This window comes from Bombina bombina, chromosome 3 (assembly GCF_027579735.1).
Source record: "Bombina bombina isolate aBomBom1 chromosome 3, aBomBom1.pri, whole genome shotgun sequence".
NCBI classification, from domain to species: Eukaryota; Metazoa; Chordata; class Amphibia; order Anura; family Bombinatoridae; genus Bombina; species Bombina bombina.
In genome coordinates, this window is record NC_069501.1 from 67342613 (window position 1) to 67365107 (window position 22495).

The window sequence follows — 22495 nt, forward strand, 5'->3', positions numbered from 1 at the left end:
AAGCAAAATTGAACAAAATCCTTAAATGACAGTTTCAGGAATGGGAAAAAAATGCCAGTGAACAAGCTTCTAGCAACCAGAAGCAATAAATAATGAGACTTAAATAATGTGGAGACAAAAGCGACGCCCATATTTTTTTAGCGCCAAACAAGACGCCCACATTATTTGGCGCCTAAATGCTTTTGGCGCCAAAAATGACGCCACATCCGGAACGCTGACATTTTTGGCGCAAAATAACGTCAAAAAAATGACGCAACTTCCGGCGACACGTATGACGCCGGAAACGGAAAAGAATTTTTGCGCCAAAAAAATCCGCGCCAAGAATGACGCAATAAAATGAAGCATTTTCAGCCCCCGCGAGCCTAACAGCCCACAGGGAAAAAAGAGTCAAATTTTTGAAAAGTAAGAAAAAATGATTAATTCAAATGCATTATCCCAAATATGAAACTGATTGTCTGAAAAATAAGGAAAGTTGAACATTCTGAGTCAAGGCAAATAAATGTTTGAATACATATATTTAGAACTTTATAAACAAAGTGCCCAACCATAGCTTAGAGTGTCACAGAAAATAAGATTTACTTACCCCAGGACACTCATCTACATGTTTGTAGAAAGCCAAACCAGTACTGAAACGAGAATCAGCAGAGGTAATGGTATATATAAGAGTATATCGTCGATCTGAAAAGGGAGGTAAGAGATGAATCTCTACGACCGATAACAGAGAACCTATGAAATAGACCCCGTAGAAGGAGATCACTGCATTCAAATAGGTAATACTCTCCTCACATCCCTCTGACATTCACTGCACGCTGAGAGGAAAACCGGGCTCCAACTTGCTGTGGAGCGCATATCAACGTAGAATCTAGCACAAACTTACTTCACCACCTCCATCGGAGGCAAAGTTTGTAAAAACTGAATTGTGGGTGTGGTGAGGGGTGTATTTATAGGCATTTTAAGGTTTGGGAAACTTTGCCCCTCCTGGTAGGAATGTATATCCCATACGTCACTAGCTCATGGACTCTTGCTAATTACATGAAAGAAACCCTCACTTAGATCAAATTAAGCGTTCAATCTCCAAGCAGCCAGATGCAGAGAAACTACATTCGGATGATGGAAGGGACCTTGAATGAGGTCTCTCCTCAATGGGAGCTTCCACGGTGGATGACATGTCCACCAGATCGGCATACCAAATCCTGCGTTGCCACGCAGGAGCAATGAGAATTACTGACGCCCTCTCCTGTTTGACTCGAGCAATCACCCTGGAAAGAAGAGCAAACAGAGGAAATACATAAGCTAGGCTGAAAGACCAAGGCACTGCCAGGGCATCAATCAGCTACGCCTGAGGATCCCTGGACCTAGACCCGTATCTTGGAACCTTGGCATTCTGACAAGATGCCATGAGATCCAACTCTGGCCTGTCCCATCTGAGAATCAGGTTGGAAAATATCTCCGGATGGAGTTCCCATTCTCCTGGATGAAATGTCTGCCTGCTCAGAAAGTCTGCCTCACAAATTTTCCACTGCTGGGATGTAGATCGCTGACAGATGGCAGGAGTAAGACTCCGCCCAATGTATGATCTTGGCTACTTCTGTCATCGCTAAGGAACTCCTTGTTCCTCCCTGATGATTGATGTAAGCTACCGTCGTTCTGTTGTCAGACTGAAATCTGATTAATTGGGCCGAAGCCAACTGAGGCCAAGCACGAAGAGCATTGAATATTGCTCTCAACTCCAGTATATTGATGGGAAGTAGAGACTCCGCTGGAGTCCATACACCCTGAGCCTTTAGGGAGTTCCAAACTGCTCCCCAACCTAACAGACTGGCATCCGTTGTCACTATCACCTATGAGGGTCTGCGGAAGCATAGCCCCTGAGACAGATGATTCAGTGACAACCACCATAGAAGAGAATCCCTTGTCTCTTGATCTAGAAATATTAGAGGAGACCGATCTGTATAATCTCCATTCCACTGCCTGAGCATGCTCAATTGCAGGGGTCTGAGATGAAACCGTGCACTGAGCCACTGACGGACGAGGATTGGACTGAATGGCTCAACATGTATTGAGAATTTTTAACTTTCTGACCTCCGTCAGAAAAATCTTCATTGAAATAGAGTCGATTACAGTTCCCAGAAAGTGCACCCTTGTCTGAGGAACTAATGAACTCTTTTCTAGGTTTACCTTCCACCCGTGGGTTCTTAGGAAGGAAAGCACAATGTCGGTATGGGACCTTGCCAGTTGAAATGTTGACGCCTGGATCAGAATATCCTCCAAATAAGGTGCCACTGCAATGCCCCGCGGCCGTAGAACCGCCAGTAAAGACCCCAGAACCTTTGTGAAGATTCTGGGTGCTGTGGCTAGACAGAAAGGAAGAGCCACGAACTGAAAATGTTTGTCCAGAAATGCAAATCTCAGGATAGCCCACCTAAATAAAGGTCTATATATCCCCCAACCTGAAAGGTAAAAAATACAGCCATGCCTGAGGTAATGGATGTCCCAGAACAAAAAAAGCTGCACATACCTTGATGCTGAGCGACAGCATGAACAGTCCCACATAACAGGAGATCCTTCACCCTCCTGCAGATCTGTGAAGACATACTGGGTCTTAGATAATAATTGCTAAGGCAATAATCTGAAGGGCAGCATATAAAAACATAATTTATGCTTACCTGATAAATGTATTTCTCTTGTAGTGTATCCAGTCCACGGATCATCCATTACTTGTGGGATATTCTCCTTCCCAACAGGAAGTTGCAAGAGGATCACCCACAGCAGAGCTGCTATATAGCTCCTCCCCTCACTGCCATATCCAGTCATTCGACCGAAACAAGCCGAGAAAGGAGAAACCATAGGGTGCAGTGGTGACTGTAGTTTAATTAAAATTTAGACCTGCCCGAAAAGGACAGGGCGGGCCGTGGACTGGATACACTACAAGAGAAATAAATTTATCAGGTAAGCATAAATTATGTTTTCTCTTGTTAAGTGTATCCAGTCCACGGATCATCCATTACTTGTGGGATACCAATACCAAAGCTAAAGTACACGGATGATGGGAGGGACAAGGCCGGAACTTAAACGGAAGGAACCACTGCCTGTAGAACCTTTCTCCCAAAATCAGCCTCCGAAGAAGCAAAAGTATCAAATTTGGAAAATTTGGAAAAAGTATGAAGCGAAGACCAAGTCGCAGCCTTGCAAATCTGTTCAACAGAGGCCTCATTTTTAAAGGCCCAGGTCGAAGGCACAGCTCTAGTAGAATGAGCTGTAATCCTTTCAGGAGGCTGTTGTCCAGCAGTCTCATAGGCTAAACGGATTATACTCCGAAGCCAAAAAGAAAGAGAGGTTGCCGAGGCCTTTTGACCTCTCCTCTGTCCAGAGTAAACAACAAACAGGTTAGATGTTTGGCGAAATCTTTAGTAGCCTGTAAGTGAAACTTCAAGGCACGGACTACGTCTAGATTACGCAAAAGACGTTCCTTCTTTGAAGAAGGATTAGGACATAATGATGGAACAACAATCTCTTGATTGATATTCTTGTTAGAAACCACCTTAGGTAAAAACCCAGGTTTTGTACGCAGAACAACTTTATCTGAATGAAAGATCAGATAAGGAGAATCACAATGTAAGGCAGATAACTCCGAGACTCTTCGAGCCGAGGAAATAGCCATCAGAAAAAGAACGTTCCATGATAGAGTTTGATATCAATAGAATGAAGGGGTTCAAACGGAACCCCTTGAAGAACTTTAAGAACCAAGCTTAAGCTCCATGGAGGAGCAACAGGTCTAAACACAGGCTTAATTCTAACTAAAGCCTGACAAAATGCCTGAACGTCTGGAACTTCTGCCAGACGCTTGTGTAAAAGAATAGACAGAGCAGAAATCTGTCCCTTTAAAGAACTAGCTGATAGTCCTTTGTCCAAACCCTCTTGGAGGAATGACAATATCCTAGGAATCCTAACCCTACTCCATGAGTAATTCTTGGATTCACACCAATGAAGATATTTACGCCATATCTTGTGGTAAATTTTCCTGGTGACAGGCTTTCGTGCCTGTATTAAGGTATCAATTACTGACTCGGAGAAGCCACGCTTTGATAGGATCAAGCGTTCAATCTCCATGCAGTCAGTCTCAGAGAAAGTAGATTCGGATGATTGAAAGGACCTTGTATTAGAAGGTCTTGTCTCAGAGGCAGAGTCCATGGTGGAAAGGATGACATGTCCACTAGGTCTGCATACCAGGTCCTGCGTGGCCACGCAGGCGCTATCAATATCACCGATGCTCTCTCCTGTTTGATCTTGGCAATCAGACGAGGGAGCAGAGGAAACGGTGGAAACACATAAGCCAGGTTGAAGAACCAAGGCGCTGCTAGAGCATCTATCAGTGCCGCTTCTGGGTCCCTGGACCTGGATCCGTAACACGGAAGCTTGGCGTTCTGGCAAGACGCCATGAGATCCAGTTCTGGTTTGTCCCAACGGAGAACCAATTGAGCAAACACCTCCGGATGGAGTTCCCACTCCCCCGGATGAAAAGTCTGACGACTTAGAAAATCCGCCTCCCAGTTCTCTACACCTGGGATATGGATCGCTGACAGGTGGCAAGAGTAAGTCTCTGCCCAGCGAATTATCTTGGAGACTTCTGACATCGCTAGGGAACTCCTGGTTCCCCCTTGATGGTTGATGTAAGCCACAGTCGTGATGTTGTCCGACTGAAATCTGATGAACCTCAGTGTTGCTAACTGAGGCCAAGCTAGAAGAGCATTGAATATTGCTCTTAACTCCAGAATATTTATTGGGAGGAGTTTCTCCTCCTGAGTCCATGAACCCTGAGCCTTCATGGAGTTCCAGACTGCACCCCAACCTAGAAGGCTGGCATCTGTTGTTACAATTGTCCAATCTGGTCTGCGAAAGGTCATACCCTTGGACAGATGGACTCGAGATAACCACCAGAGAAGAGAATCTCTGGTTTCCTGATCCAGATTTAGTAGAGGGGACACATCTGTGTAATCCCCATTCCACTGACTGAGCATGCATAATTGCAGCGGTCTGAGATGCAGGCGCGCAAATGGCACTATGTCCATCGCCGCTACCATTAAGCCGATTACTTCCATGCACTGAGCCACCGTGGGGCGCGGAATGGAGTGAAGAACACGGCAAGCATTTAGAAGTTTTGATAACCTGGACTCCGTCAGGTAAATTTTCATTTCTATAGAATCTATTAGAGTCCCTAGGAAGGAAACCCTTGTGAGAGGAGATAGAGAACTCTTTTCCACGTTCACTTTCCACCCATGCGACCTCAGAAATGCCAGAACTATCTCTGTATGAGACTTGGCAATTTGAAAGCTTGACGCCTGTATCAGGATGTCGTCTAGATAAGGAGCCACCGCTATGCCTCGCGGTCTTAGAACCGCCAGAAGAGAACCCAGAACCTTTGTGAAAATTCTTGGGGCTGTAGCCAACCCGAATGGAAGAGCTACAAATTGGTAATGCCTGTCTAGAAAGGCAAATCTCAGGAACCGATGATGATTCTTGTGAATCGGAATGTGAAGGTAGGCATCCTTTAAGTCCACTGTGGTCATGTACTGACCCTCTTGGATCATGGGTAAAATGGTTCGAATAGTTTCCATCTTGAATGACGGAACTCTGAGGAATTTGTTTAGGATCTTTAAATCCAAAATTGGTCTGAAGGTTCCCTCTTTTTTGGGAACCACAAACAGATTTGAATAAAACCCCTGTCCTTGTTCCGTCCGCGGAACTGGATGGATCACTCCCATTACAAGGAGATCTTGTACGCAGCTTAGGAATGCATCTTTCTTTATCTGGTTTGCAGATAATCTTGAAAGGTAAAATCTCCCTTGTGGAGGAGAAGCTTTGAAGTCCAGAAGATATCCCTGAGATATGATCTCCAACGCCCAGGGATCCTGAACATCTCTTGCCCACGCCTGGGCGAAGAGAGAGAGTCTGCCCCCTACTAGATCCGTTGTCGGATAGGGGGCCGCTCCTTCATGCTGTCTTAGAGGCAGCAGCAGGCTTTCTAGCCTGCTTGCCCTTGTTTCAGGACTGGTTAGGTTTCCAGGCCTGCTTGGATTGAGCAAAAGTCCCCTCTTGTTTTGAAGCAGAGGAAGTTGATGCTGCACCTGCCTTGAAATTTGAAAGGCACGAAAATTAGACTGTTTGACCTTTGATTTGGCCCTGTCCTGAGGAAGGGTATGACCCTTACCTCCAGTAATGTCAGCAATAATTTCTTTCAAACCAGGGCCGAATAAGGTCTGCCCCTTGAAAGGAATGTTGAGTAATTTAGACTTTGAAGTCACATCAGCTGACCAGGATTTGAGCCATAGCGCCCTACGCGCCTGGATGGCGAATCCGGAATTCTTAGCCGTTAGTTTAGTCAAATGAACAATGGCATCAGAAACAAATGAGTTAGCAAGCTTAATAGTTCTAAGCTTGTCAACAATTTCAGTCAATGGAGCTGAATGGATGGCCTCTTCCAGGGCCTCAAACCAGAATGCCGCCGCCGCAGCAGTGACAGGCGCAATGCATGCAAGGGGCTGTAAAATAAAACCTTGTTGAATAAACATTTTCTTAAGGTAACCCTCTAATTTTTTATCCATTGGATCTGAAAAAGCACAACTGTCCTCAACCGGGATAGTGGTACGCTTTGCTAAAGTAGAAACTGCTCCCTCCACCTTAGGAACTGTCTGCCATAAGTCCCGTGTAGTGGCATCTATTGGAAACATTTTTCTAAATATAGGAGGTGGGGAAAAGGGCACACCGGGCCTATCCCACTCCTTACTAATAATTTCTGTAAGCCTTTTAGGTATTGGAAAAACATCAGTACTCACCGGCACTGCATAGTATTTATCCAGCCTACACAATTTCTCTGGCACTGCAATTGTGTCACAGTCATTCAGAGCAGCTAATACCTCCCCAAGCAATACACGGAGGTTCTTAAGCTTAAATTTAGAATTAGAAATCTCTGAATCAGGTCTCCCCGATTCAGAGACGTCACCCACAGACTGAAGCTCTCCGTCCTCAGGTTCTGCATATTGTGACGCAGTATCAGACATGGCTCTTACAGCATCTACTCGCTCTGTATCTCGTCTAACCCCAGAGCTATCGCGCTTGCCTCTCAATTCAGGCAATCTGGATAATACCTCTGACAGGGTATTATTCATGATTGCAGCCATGTCCTGCAAAGTAATCGCTATGGGCGTCCCTGATGTACTTGGCGCCATATTAGCGTGCGTCCCTTGAGCGGGAGGCGAAGGGTCCGACACGTGGGGAGAGTTAGTCGGCATAACTTCCCCCTCGACAGACCCCTCTGGTGACAATTCTTTTATAGATAAAGACTGATCTTTACTGTTTAAGGTGAAATCAATACATTTAGTACACATTCTCCTATATCTCCTATGGGGCTCCACCATGGCTTTTAAACATAATGAACAAGTATCCTCTGTTTCAGACATGTTTGTACAGACTAGCAATGAGACTAGCAAGCTTGGAAAACACTTTAAAGCAAGTTAACAAGCAATATAAAAAACGTTACTGTGCCTTTAAGAGAAACAAATTTTGAAATAACAGTGAAAAAAGGCAGTTACACTAACGAAATTTTTACAGTGTATGTAACAAGTCAGCAGAGCATTGCACCCACTTGCAAATGGATGATTAACCCCTTAATACCAAAAACGGAATAATAAATGACAAAAACGTTTTTTAAACACAGTCACAACAACTGCCACAGTCTACTGTGGTTGTTACCCTCCTCAAACACGACTTTGAAGCCTTTTGAGCCCTTCAGAGATGTCCTGTATCATGCAGAAGGAAGTTGAATGTCTGTCAGTAATTTTAGCTGCACAGAAAAGGGCCCCTCCCACTCATATTACAACAGTGGAAAGCCTCAGGAAACTAGGCAAAAATCATGCCAGCCATGTGGAAAAAAACTAGGCTCCAATAAGTTTTGTCACTAAACATATATAAAAACAATTAAACATGCCAGCAAACGTTTTATATTACACTTTTATAAGAGTATGTATCTCTGTTAATAAGCCTTATACCAGTCGCTATTAAATCACTGCATTTAGGCTTAACTTACATTAATCCGGTATCAGCAGCATTTTTCTAGCAAATTCCATCCCTAGAAACATGTTAACTGCACATACCTTATTGCAGGAAAACCTGCACGCCATTCCCCCTCTGAAGTTACCTCACTCCTCAGAATATGTGAGAACGGCAGTGGATATTAGTTACTTCTGCTAAGATCATAGAAATCACAGGCAGATTCTTCTTCTAATGCTGCCTGAGATGAAACAGTACACTCCGGTACCATTTAAAAATAACAAACTTTTGATTGAAGTTAAAAAACTAACTATAATACACCACTCTCCTCTTACTACGTCCATCTTTGTTGAGAGTTGCAAGAGAATGACTGGATATGGCAGTGAGGGGAGGAGCTGTATAGCAGCTCTGCTGTGGGTGATCCTCTTGCAACTTCCTGTTGGGAAGGAGAATATCCCACAAGTAATGGATGATCCGTGGACTGGATACACTTAACAAGAGAAATAGGAGGCGCAGTGAAAATAAAAGAAATCCCACCAGTTCCCAATGCTTTAAAGCCACCTGTAGCTTCTACACTTGAGGCTGACAAGGAATATGGCTACACCCTGAAATAAAATAGCACTCACTGGTACCATTTTAAAAACAGAATTTATGCTTACCTGATAAATTACTTTTTCTTGCAGTGTATCCAGTCCACGGATTCATCCTTTACTTGTGGGATATTCTCATTCCCTACAGGAAGTGGCAAAGAGAGCACACAGCAAAGCTGTCCATAGAGCTCCCCCTCTAGCTCCACCCCCCAGTCATTCGACCAAAGGTTAGGAAGAAAAAGGAGAAACCATAGGGTGCAGTGGTGACTGTAGTTTAAACAAAAAATGTTTTACCTGACTTAAATGCCAGGGCGGGCCGTGGACTGGATACACCGCAAGAGAAAGTAATTTATCAGGTAAGCATAAATTTTGTTTTCTCTTGCAAGGTGTATCCAGTCCACGGATTCATCCTTTACTTGGGGGATACCAATACCAAAGCTTTAGGACACGGATGAAGGGAGGGAACAAGACAGGTATCTTAAACGGAAGGCACCACTGCTTGCAAAACCTTTCTCCCAAAAATAGCCTCCGAAGAAGAAAAAGTATCGAATTTGTAAAATTTGGCAAAAGTATGCAGTGAAGACCAAGTCGCTGCCTTACAAATCTGTTCAACAGAAGTCTCATTTTTGAAAGGCCATGTGGAAGCCACTGCTCTGGCAGAATGAGCAGTAATTCGTTCAGGAGGCTGCTGGCCAGTAGTCTCATAGGCCAAATGGATGATGCTTTTCAGCCAAAAGGAAAGAGAGGTAGCAGTCGCCTTCTGACCTCTCCTCTTACCGGAATAGATAACAAACAAAGAAGATGTTTGTCTGAAATCCTTAGTTGCTTGTAAATAGAACTTTAAAGCATGAACTACATCAATATTGTGTAATAGACGTTCCTTCTTCGAAGATGGATTAGGACACAGAGAAGGAACAACTATTTCCTGGTTAATATTCTTGTTAGAAACAACTTTAGGAAGAAAACCAGGCTTGGTACGCAAAACTACCTTATCTGCGTGGAATACCAGGTAAGGTGAATCACACTGTAAGGCAGATAATTCTGAAACTCTTCTAGCAGAAGCGATAGCTATCAAAAACAAAGCTTTCCAAGATAACAACTTAATGTCTATGGAATGTAAAGGTTCAAACGGAACCCCTTGAAGAACTGAAAGAACTAGATTCAAGCTCCATGGCGGAGCCACAGGTTTATAGACAGGCTTGATTCTGACTAAAGCCTGAGCAAACGTTTGAACGTCTGGTACCTCTGCCAGACGCTTGTGTAACAGGATAGACAAAGCAGATATTTGTCCTTTTAAGGAACTAGCTGACAATCCTTTCTCCAATCCTTCTTGGAGAAAAGACAATATCCTGGTAATCATAATCTTACTCCATGAGTAACCCTTGGATTCACACCAACAAAGAAATTTCCACCATATCTTATGGTAGATTTTTCTGGTGACAGGCTTTCTAACCTGAATCAGAGTATCTATAACTGACTCAGAGAACCCACGCTTTGATAGAATTAAGCGTTCAATCTCCAAGCAGTCAGACGTAGAGAAACTAAATTTGGATGCTTGAACGGACCCTGTATCAGAAGTTCCTGCCTCATTGCAAATGTCCATGGTGGGACAGATGACATGTCCACTAGGTCTGCATACCAAGTCCTGCGTGGCCACGCAGGCGCTATCAGAATCACCGAAGAATTCTCCTGCATGATTCTGGCAACCAGACGTGGGAGGAGAGGAAACGGTGGAAACACATAGGCCAGATTGAAAGACCAAGGCGCTGCTAGAGCATCTATCAACACCGCCTGGGGATCCCGGGACCTGGACCCATAAAGAGGAAGTTTGGCATTCTGACGGGACGCCATCAGATCCAACTCTGGAGTGCCCCATAGCTGAGTCAGCTGGGCAAATACCTCCGGGTGGAGTTCCCACTCCCCCGGATGAAAAGTCTGACGACTTAGAAAATCCGCTTCCCAGTTGTCTACTCCTGGGATGTGAATTGCTGAGAGGTGGCAAGAGTGATCCTCCGCCCACCTGATTATTTTGGTTACTTCCATCATTGCTAGGAGACTCCTTGTTTCCCCTTGATGGTTGATGTAAGCTACAGTCGTGATGTTGTCCGACTGAAATCTGATGAATTTGGCCGCAGCTAGTTGAGGCCATGCCTGAAGCTCGTTGAATATCGCCCTCAGTTCCAGAATGTTTATCGGGAGAAGAGTTTCTTCCCGAGACCATAAGCCCTGAGCTTTCAGGGAGTCCCAGACCGCACCCCAGCCTAACAGACGGCGTCGGTCGTTACAATGATCCACTCTGGTCTGCGGAAACATATTCCCTGAGACAGGTGATCCTGAGACAACCACCAGAGAAGAGAATCTCTGGTCTCCTGGTCCAAATGAATTTGAGGAGACAAATCTGCATAATCCCCATTCCACTGTTTGAGCATGCATAGTTGCAGTGGTCTGAGGTGTATCCGAGCAAAAGGGACTATGCCCATTGCCGCTACCATTAGTCCGATTGTCTCCATGCACTGAGCTACAGATGGCCGAGGAATGGAATGAAGAGCTCGGCAAGTAATTAACAGTTTTAACTTTCTGACCTCCATCAGAAATATTTTCATTTCTACCGAGTCTATCAAGGTTCCTAGGAATGGAACTCTTGTGAGGGGGGAGAGAGAACTCTTTTTTATGTTCACCTTCCACCCGTGAGACCTCAGAAAGGCCAATACGATCTCCGTGTGATACTTGGTTCTTTGGAAAGTCGACGCCTGAATTAAGATGTCGTCTAGGTAAGGCGCCACTGCTATGCCCCACGGTCTTAGAACCGCCAGGAGGGACCCTAGCACCTTTGTGAAAATTCTGGGAGCAGTGGCCAACCCGAAAGGAAGAGCCACAAACTGATAATGCTTGTCCAGAAAGGCGAACCTGAGAAACTGGTGATCTTTGTGGATAGGAATATGCAGATACGCATCCTTTAGATCCACGGTAGTCATATATTGACCCTCCTGGATCATTGGTAAGATTGTCCGAATGGTCTCCATCTTGAATGATGGGACTCTGAGGAATTTGTTTAGAATTTTGAGATCCAGGATTGGTCTGAAAGTTCCTTCTTTTTTGGGAACCACAAACAGGTTTGAGTAAAACCCCAGTCCTTGTTCTGCAATTGGAACTGGGTGGATCACTCCCATTGTAAGTAGATCTTCTACACAGCGTAAAAACGCCTCTTTCTTTGTCTGATCTGTAGACAGACGAGAAATGTGGAACCTTCCCCTTGGAGGGGAGTCCTTGAATTCTAGAAGGTATCCCTGGGCTACAATCTCTAATGCCCAAAAATCGTGTACATCTCTTGCCCAGGCCTGAGCGAAGAGAGAGAGAATCTGCCCCCTACTAGATCCGATCCCGGATCGGGGGCTACCCCTTCATGCTGTCTTGGTGGCAGCTGCAGGCTTTTTGGCCTGTTTACCCTTATTCCAGCCCTGGTAAGGTTTCCAAGTTGCCTTGGGCTGTGAAGCGTTACCCTCTTGCTTTGCAGCTGGAGAGGATGAAGCGGGGCCGTTCCTGAAATTGCGAAAGGAACGAAAATTAGCTTTGTTCTTTGTCTTAAAGGGCTTGTCCTGAGGGAGAGCATGGCCTTTATCTGAAATAATCTCTTTCAATTCAGGCCCGAAGAGGGTCTTTCCTTTGAAAGGAATGTTCAAAAGCTTGGATTTAGACGACACATCGGTGGACCAGGACTTTAGCCATAGCGCCCTGCGCGCCAAAATGGTGAAACCTGAATTTTTCGCCGCTAACTTAGCTATTTGGAAAGCGGCGTCAGTGATAAAAGAATTAGCTAGCTTTAGAGCCTTAATTCTATCCATAATTTCCTCATATGAGGTCTCCGTCTGGAGCGAGTCTTTCAGTGCCTCAAACCAGAAAGCAGCTGCAGTAGTTACAGGAATAATGCAGGCAATAGGTAGGAGAAGAAAACCTTGTTGAACAAAAATTTTCTTAAGTAACCCCTCTAACTTCTTATCCATAGGGTCTTTAAAAGTATAACTGTCTTCAATTGTTATGGTTGTGCGTTTAGCAAGTGTAGAAATAGCCCCCTCCACCTTAGGGACCGTCTGCCACGAGTCCCGCACAGGGTCAGGTATGGGGAACATTTTCTTAAAAACAGGAGGGGGAGCAAAGGGAACACCTGGTCTATCCCACTCCCTAGTAACGATATCCGCAATCCTCTTAGGGACCGAAAACGTATCCGTGTAAACAGGGACCTCTAGGTACTTGTCCATTTTACACAATTTCTCTGGGATCACCAAAGGGTCGCAGTCATCCAGAGTAGCTAATACCTCCCTAAGCAAAACGCGGAAGTGTTCTAGTTTAAATTTAAAAGCCAATGTATCTGAATCTGTCTGAGGAGGAACCCTTCCTGAATCAGAGACTTCTCCCTCAGACATCAAATCCCTCACTCCCACTTCAGAGCGTTGTGAGGGTATATCGGATACGGCTACCAAAGAGTCAGAATGCTCATAATCTGTTCTTAAAACGGAGCTATCACGCTTTGCGGGTAACACAGGCAGTTTAGATAAGAAGGCTGTAAGAGAATTATCCATGACTGCTGCTAAGTCTTGTAATGTAAAAGAGTTAGACGCACTAGAGGTACTAGGCGTCGCTTGCGCGGGCGTAACTGGTTATGACACTTGGGGAGAGGCAGACGGGCTACCCTCGTTACCTTCAGTCTGAGAATCATCTTGGGCCACATTTTTAACTGCAACAATATGATCTTTAAAGTGTATAGACATATCAGTACAAGTGGGACACATTCTGAGAGGGGGTTCCACAATGGCTTCTAAACACATTGAACAAGGATTTTCCTTAGTGTCAGACATGTTTAATAAACTAGTAATATATACAAGTAGGCTTGGAAATCACTTTAATCAAATAAAAAACACAATTTGAAAAAACGTTACTGTGCCTTTAAGAGATAAAAAGAGCACACAATTTTACAAAACAGTGAAAAATGCAGCAACTCTCCTGAAATTTTCACAGTATGTACCTAAAGCCTAAATAAGATTGCACCACAAGTTTCAAAACGATTAACCCCTTAATGCCCAAACCGGAGCAGCCTAAAGCCAACACCCGGTTAAAAACAGTACAGCACCTTGCCACAGCCTTGCTGTGGTCCTACCTGCCCTTAGGGATCAGATTTGAGGGAATATAGCTTCTATAAGGCCCTCAAACAGCAGCAGGACCCTCCATGTGAAGCAGCATGAACTTCTCTGCAATTCTAACTGCGCATCTGAGGCGCAAAATTAGGCCCCTCCCACTCTACTTCGGAGTTGTGAGGCCTAGTAAATCACTCTTAAGTGACTAAAAACCAGCCATGTGGGTAATAACCCCAGAAAGATCCCCAAAAGGACTTTCAAAGTGTCTACAAACGATATTTTTCTTGAATAAACAAGCGATTGCCCTGAATCAGTGTCAACCAGCATAATTAGCCCTGTTATGTAAGCATTCAATTCCTTACTAAGTCTGTGAACATAGCTTACCCTCCCCTCATGGGGATATTGTCAGTCTCTTCTAGCATTATCTAAGTCTTGTCTAGAAATAAATGACTGAACATACCTCATTGCAGATTACCCTGCAAACCGTTCCCCCCAACTGAAGTTTTCTGGTACTCCTCAGTCCTGTGTGGGAACAGCAGTGGATTTTAGTTACAACATGCTAAAATCATTTTCCTCTCAGCAGAAATCTTCATCACTTTTCTGCTAGAGAGTAAATAGTACAAACCGGTACCATTTAAAATAACAAACTTTTGATTGAATATAATAAAAACTACAATTCTAACACCACATTCACTTTACCCTCCCGTAGAGAGACCCTAGTGCTTAGAGCCGGCAAAGAGAATGACTGGGGGGTGGAGCTAGAGGGGGAGCTATATGGACAGCTTTGCTGTGTGCTCTCTTTGCCACTTCCTGTAGGGAATGAGAATATCCCACAAGTAAAGGATGAATCCGTGGACTGGATACACCTTGCAAGAGAAAATAATAAACTCTTGATTGAAGAATCTAAGCTAACACCTCACTTTACCTCTTTCTATCACTAACAAGGCAAAGAGAATGACTGGAGTGGGAGGGAAGGGAGGAGCTATTTATACAGCTCTGCTGTGGTGCTCTTTGCCTCCTCCTGCTGACTAGGAGGCGTTATCCCACAAGTAAGGATGAAATCCGTGGACTCATTGTATCTTAAAAAAGAAATAAGACCCTCCCTCTCTCCTTCCCCCTTCTTTTGCATATGAAAAGATCCTTTACACAAACAGGAGCAAGCCGGAGTAGGTATACGTCGGTATTCTCCTAAAACTTTGGGGCTTGGTTAGAAATATGAAAATCAGAGCAATATTATTTAAAAATAAGCAAAACTATACATTTAAAAAAAAAAAAAAAAGTTTAAAATTGTTTGCACTATCTGAATCATGAAAGAAAAATGTGGGGTGCCATGGCCCTTTAATAAAGTACTAACCACCACCCCCCCAAAAAAAAAACATTGAGTTAACGCAAAATAAGAATTAGAAACAAAAACCTATTGTCCCAGGTTCACAATTATATAAAAGAACTACAACTAAAATGAACCTTGCATTTACAACGATAAGTATGTGACATATATTTGAATTATTGGTGTCTTAATCAGTGACATGACGTGTGACATAGCAAGTCAGCAGAGCTGCAAACAATATATGAAGCTTTCTGCTCTGTCTATAAACAACAACCTTTTATTGCTTTCTAAAAGGGGCGTGTCAGAACACAATGTCCAATAGTTATGGATAGTTATGTAACCTCTTGTTATTAAACCCATTGATTGCCGGGAAGGGCTGCAATGCTCTGCATCTCTCTCTGACAGCCAAGGAAACAAGAAACATTATTCCTCATTCAAAAAAGCCACACAGAAAATTAATTTGATAATGGCAACAGAACGTTATTCATGTCAAGAGCACACAGCGTGCCAGCCCTATTTCCTTTTACATTACAAATACTGATTTGTTGTATGCGTCAGGCAGGTGCATGCGCTGTTTTCACATTACCTGACTCTCAGATCGTCATCTTCTCCTCCCCAGCCCCAGTAGTTATTGGAGTATCCATTCACCTTGGCAACCTGGTCTGTTGTCAATGCAGTCACTCCCCCGAAATACCCTTTATACAGTAACCTGAAGAAAGTAACAAACCTAGTGAAACTGCACAGTTATGTCTAACTTCAACTTAACAGAATGTCATCAAACCAGAGTCCCAACACACCAGATATGCCTTTCAGGAAAAGCCTATTCATTTAAAAACATCCAAATGCAAATCAATCATCTTGACATCACCATTCCTGTACCCTTTGGCCTCCAGACAAAGCTGCAGGAGGTTGCTCAGCTATGTATTGTAGACCTGTTTGCTAGCTCAGTCCATATGCTTTAACCCCTTAAGGACTGGGAACTCTAGAGAAAAACTTGCCCAGAGTGCCAGATATTTTTTAGCCTTTTTGCTATCACTCCATTTAAACAGAAATAGAGTCTTGTTATTGTTCTGTTTTTAAATTTACCTATGAAAACTTTACATTTTAAATTTTTTTGTAGACAACCCAATGTATTGATCTAGGCCCATTTGGTATATTTCATGCCACTGTTTCCCCGCAAAATGCTATCATATATTAAAAAACAGAATTTATGTTTACCTGATAAATTACTTTCTCCAACGGTGTGTCCGGTCCACGGCGTCATCCTTACTTGTGGGATATTCTCTTCCCCAACAGGAAATGGCAAAGAGCCCAGCAAAGCTGGTCACATGATCCCTCCTAGGCTCCGCCTACCCCAGTCATTCGACCGACGTAAAGGAGGAATATTTGCATAGGAGAAACCATATGATACCGTGGTGACTGTAGTTAAAGAAAATAAATTATCAGACCTGATTAAAAAACCAGGGCGGGCCGTGGACCGGACACACCGTTGGAGAAAGTAATTTATCAGGTAAACATAAATTCTGTTTTCTCCAACATAGGTGTGTCCGGTCCACGGCGTCATCCTTACTTGTGGGAACCAATACCAAAGCTTTAGGACACGGATGAAGGGAGGGAGCAAATCAGGTCACCTAAATGGAAGGCACCACGGTTTGCAAAACCTTTCTCCCAAAAATAGCCTCAGAAGAAGCAAAAGTATCAAACTTGTAAAATTTGGTAAAAGTGTGCAGTGAAGACCAAGTCGCTGCCCTACATATCTGATCAACAGAAGCCTCGTTCTTGAAGGCCCATGTGGAAGCCACAGCCCTAGTGGAATGAGCTGTGATTCTTTCAGGAGGCTGCCGTCCGGCAGTCTCATAAGCCAATCTGATGCTTTTAATCCAAAAAGAGAGAGAGGTAGAAGTTGCTTTTTGACCTCTCCTTTTACCAGAATAAACAACAAACAAGGAAGATGTTTGTCTAAAATCCTTTGTAGCATCTAAATAGAATTTTAGAGCGCGAACAACATCCAAATTGTGCAACAAACGTTCCTTCTTTGAAACTGGATTCGGACACAAAGAAGGCACGACTATCTCCTGGTTAATGTTTTTGTTAGAAACAACTTTCGGAAGAAAACCAGGTTTAGTACGTAAAACCACCTTATCTGCATGGAAAACCAGATAAGGAGGAGAACACTGCAGAGCAGATAATTCTGAAACTCTTCTAGCAGAAGAAATTGCAACCAAAAACAAAACTTTCCAAGATAATAACTTAATATCAACGGAATGCAAGGGTTCAAACGGAACCCCCTGAAGAACTGAAAGAACTAAGTTGAGACTCCAAGGAGGAGTCAAAGGTTTGTAAACAGGCTTGATTCTAACCAGAGCCTGAACAAAGGCTTGAACATCTGGCACAGCTGCCAGCTTTTTGTGAAGTAACACAGACAAGGCAGAAATCTGTCCCTTCAAGGAACTTGCCGATAATCCTTTCTCCAATCCTTCTAGAAGAAAGGATAGAATCTTAGGAATCTTTACCTTGTTCCAAGGGAATCCTTTAGATTCACACCAACAGATATATTTTTTCCATATTTTGTGGTAAATTTTTCTAGTTACAGGCTTTCTGGCCTGAACAAGAGTATCAATAACAGAATCTGAGAACCCTCGTTTTGATAAGATCAAGCGTTCAATCTCCAAGCAGTCAGCTGGAGTGAGACCAGATTCGGATGTTCGAACGGACCTTGAACAAGAAGGTCTCGTTTCAAAGGTAGCTTCCATGGTGGAGCCGATGACATATTCACCAGATCTGCATACCAAGTCCTGCGTGGCCACGCAGGAGCTATCAAGATCACCGACGCCCTCTCCTGATTGATCCTGGCTACCAGCCTGGGGATGAGAGGAAACGGCGGGAATACATAAGCTAGTTTGAAGGTCCAAGGTGCTACTAGTGCATCTACTAGAGTCGCCTTGGGATCCCTGGATCTGGACCCGTAGCAAGGAACCTTGAAGTTCTGACGAGAGGCCATCAGATCCATGTCTGGAATGCCCCACAATTGAGTAATTTGGGCAAAGATTTCCGGATGGAGTTCCCACTCCCCCGGATGTAATGTCTGACGACTCAGAAAATCCGCTTCCCAATTTTCCACTCCTGGAATGTGGATTGCAGACAGGTGGCAGGAGTGAGTCTCCGCCCATTGAATGATTTTGGTCACTTCTTCCATCGCCAGGGAACTCCTTGTTCCCCCCTGATGGTTGATGTACGCAACAGTCGTCATGTTGTCTGATTGAAACCATATGAACTTGGCCTTTGCTAGCTGAGGCCAAGCCTTGAGAGCATTGAATATCGCTCTCAGTTCCAGAATATTTATCGGTAGAAGAGATTCTTCCCGAGACCAAAGACCCTGAGCTTTCAGGGGTCCCCAGACCGCGCCCCAGCCCATCAGACTGGCGTCGGTCGTGACAATGACCCACTCTGGTCTGCGGAAGGTCATCCCTTGTGACAGGTTGTCCAGGGACAGCCACCAACGGAGTGAGTCTCTGGTCCTCTGATTTACTTGAATCGTCGGAGACAAGTCTGTATAGTCCCCATTCCACTGACTGAGCATGCACAGTTGTAATGGTCTTAGATGAATGCGCGCAAAAGGAACTATGTCCATTGCCGCTACCATCAAACCTATTACTTCCATGCACTGCGCTATGGAAGGAAGAGGAACGGAATGAAGCGTTTGACAAGAGTTTAGAAGTTTTGTTTTTCTGGCCTCTGTCAGAAAAATCCTCATTTCTAAGGAGTCTATTATTGTTCCCAAGAAGGGAACCCTTGTTGACGGAGATAGAGAACTCTTTTCTACGTTCACTTTCCATCCGTGAGATCTGAGAAAGGCCAGGACTATGTCCGTGTGAGCCTTTGCTTGAGGAAGGGACGACACTTGAATCAGAATGTCGTCCAAGTAAGGTACTACTGCAATGCCCCTTGGTCTTAGTACCGCCAGAAGGGACCCTAGTACCTTTGTGAAAATCCTTGGAGCAGTGGCTAATCCGAAAGGAAGTGCCACGAACTGGTAATGCTTGTCCAGGAATGCGAACCTTAGGAACCGATGATGTTCCTTGTGGATAGGAATATGTAGATACGCATCCTTTAAATCCACCGTGGTCATGAATTGACCTTCCTGGATGGAAGGAAGAATTGTTCGAATAGTTTCCATTTTGAACGATGGAACCTTGAGAAACTTGTTTAGGATCTTGAGATCCAAGATTGGTCTGAACGTTCCCTCTTTTTTGGGAACTACGAACAGATTGGAGTAGAACCCCATCCCTTGTTCTCCTAATGGAACAGGATGAATCACTCCCATTTTTAACAGGTCTTCTACACAATGTAAGAATGCCTGTCTTCTTAAAGCCTTAAAAGTATTGAACACCAAATTTGGAAGCTTTAACCCTTAAAATAACGGAACCGGAGCCGTTCTTATCTTTAACCCCTTTACAGTCCCTGGTATCTGCTTTGCTGAGACCCAACCAAGCCCAAAGGGGAATACGATACCAAATGACGCCTTCAGAAAGTCTTTTTTATGTATCAGAGCTCCTCACACATGCGACTGCATGTCATGCTTCTCAAAAACAAGTGCGCAATACCGGCGCGAAAATGAGGCTCTGCCTTGTGATTAGGGAAAGCCCCTAGAGAATAAGGTGTCTAAAACAGTGCCTGCCGATATTATTTTACAAAAATACCCATATTAAATGATTCCTCAAGGCTAAATATGTTATATATGAATCGATTTAGCCCAGAAAATGTCTACAGTCTTAACAAGCCCTTGTGAAGCCCTTATTTACTCTGTAATAAAAATGGCTTACCGGATCCCATAGGGAAAATGACAGCTTCCAGCATTACATCGTCTTGTTAGAATGTGTCATACCTCAAGCAGCAAAAGTCTGCTCACTGTTCCCCCAACTGAAGTTAATTCCTCTCAACAGTCCTGTGTGGAACAGCCATCGATTTTAGTAACGGTTGCTAAAATCATTTTCCTCTTACAAACAGAAATCTTCATCTCTTTTCTGTTTCAGAGTAAATAGTACATACCAGCACTATTTTAAAATAACAAACTCTTGATTGAATAATAAAAACTACAGTTAAACACTAAAAAACTCTAAGCCATCTCCGTGGAGATGTTGCCTGTACAACGGCAAAGAGAATGACTGGGGTAGGCGGAGCCTAGGAGGGATCATGTGACCAGCTTTGCTGGGCTCTTTGCCATTTCCTGTTGGGGAAGAGAATATCCCACAAGTAAGGATGACGCCGTGGACCGGACACACCTATGTTGGAGAAAAGATCTATTTTTTTTTTTTTTTTTTTAATCACAAACACTGGGTTTCTCACTGAAATTCTTTACACACAACTACAGCACCCATAAGAAACAATTGCAAAAGCTTCTCAGAAACAGCAGACATGCATGATTGTGCCATTTTTGTTTTGGCAATTAGGATGTTAATTGCAGCTACGCACTGTCTGTATCTGCTATCTGTCTTCATATGGTAATGGAAGCACGATCAGCGCACTTTTACCATATGAAGACAGATACGTTCTGCCTCCGGATGGGGCAGAAGGTTGGACGTAGTTACTATATAAATAGGGTACACTGGGCAAAGCCCATTAGGCATAAGGGGTTAATGCTTATAGATTATAGGAACAGAAAGCAAAAAAGTGCATTATAAGATTACATGCAGAGTGGGATCTGGGTGAAAATCATAATATGCCCAAGTTAGCTATAAATTTTCTAAATATATTCTTACCCAGTTCTTTGGCTACAAATTTAAGACATTATTCTGCCTATGAATGTTTGATTTTATGTATTTCTCCTTGGTAGAAATATGGTAACAAAGATAGGGTAGTCCTATAACAATTATGTTAGCCACGTACAAACAAAATAAGCCTAAAATGTAAAGAGGTCAGCAGACACTGAGCTAAAGGGACATTAAACACTTGAGATGGTAATATAAAATGATACATATATACATACACACATATACACACACACAAATTCATTAAAATTATGGTTTTGCATGGAAAATTAGCACATCTAGGCAAGTTCCCGCTTGCTTTTACCCAGTAAAAACAGAATTTATGTTTACCTGATAAATTACTTTCTCCAACGGTGTGTCCGGTCCACGGCGTCATCCTTACTTGTGGGATATTCTCTTCCCCAACAGGAAATGGCAAAGAGCCCAGCAAAGCTGGTCACATGATCCCTCCTAGGCTCCGCCTACCCCAGTCATTCGACCGACGTTAAGGAGGAATATTTGCATAGGAGAAACCATATGGTACCGTGGTGACTGTAGTTAAAGAAAATAAATTATCAGACCTGATTAAAAAAAAAAAACCAGGGCGGGCCGTGGACCGGACACACCGTTGGAGAAAGTAATTTATCAGGTAAACATAAATTCTGTTTTCTCCAATATAGGTGTGTCCGGTCCACGGCGTCATCCTTACTTGTGGGAACCAATACCAAAGCTTTAGGACACGGATGAAGGGAGGGAGCAAATCAGGTCACCTAAATGGAAGGCACCACGGCTTGCAAAACCTTTCTCCCAAAAATAGCCTCAGAAGAAGCAAAAGTATCAAACTTGTAAAATTTGGTAAAAGTGTGCAGTGAAGACCAAGTCGCTGCCCTACATATCTGATCCACAGAAGCCTCGTTCTTGAAGGCCCATGTGGAAGCCACAGCCCTAGTGGAATGAGCCGTGATTCTTTCGGGAGGCTGCCGTCCGGCAGTCTCGTAAGCCAATCTGATGATGCTTTTAATCCAAAAAGAGAGAGAGGTAGAAGTTGCTTTTTGACCTCTCCTTTTACCGGAATAAACAACAAACAAGGAAGATGTTTGTCTAAAATCCTTTGTAGCATCTAAATAGAATTTTAGAGCGCGAACAACATCCAAATTGTGCAACAAACGTTCCTTCTTTGAAACTGGTTTCGGACACAGAGAAGGTACGATAATCTCCTGGTTAATGTTTTTGTTAGAAACAACTTTTGGAAGAAAACCAGGTTTAGTACGTAAAACCACCTTATCTGCATGGAACACCAGATAAGGAGGAGAACACTGCAGAGCAGATAATTCTGAAACTCTTCTAGCAGAAGAAATTGCAACTAAAAACAAAACTTTCCAAGATAATAACTTAATATCAACGGAATGTAAGGGTTCAAACGGAACCCCCTGAAGAACTGAAAGAACTAAGTTGAGACTCCAAGGAGGAGTCAAAGGTTTGTAAACAGGCTTAATTCTAACCAGAGCCTGAACAAAGGCTTGAACATCTGGCACAGCTGCCAGCTTTTTGTGAAGTAACACAGACAAGGCAGAAATCTGTCCCTTCAGGGAACTAGCAGATAATCCTTTTTCCAATCCTTCTTGAAGGAAGGATAGAATCTTAGGAATCTTAACC

The 22495-nt window shown here is 43.6% G+C and overlaps 1 protein-coding gene across 2 annotated transcripts in view; it reads right to left on the minus strand.

The window, feature by feature from the left end:
* B4GALT4 (beta-1,4-galactosyltransferase 4) overlaps positions 1 to 22495 on the minus strand; it is a 397258-nt gene that overhangs the window by 135252 nt on the left and 239511 nt on the right. For both annotated transcript variants that reach the window (XM_053705849.1, XM_053705850.1), the window contains one exon: positions 15679 to 15801. In XM_053705849.1, the coding sequence (XP_053561824.1) occupies positions 15679 to 15801 (123 nt within the window). The remainder of the gene's footprint in view (positions 1 to 15678; positions 15802 to 22495) is intronic.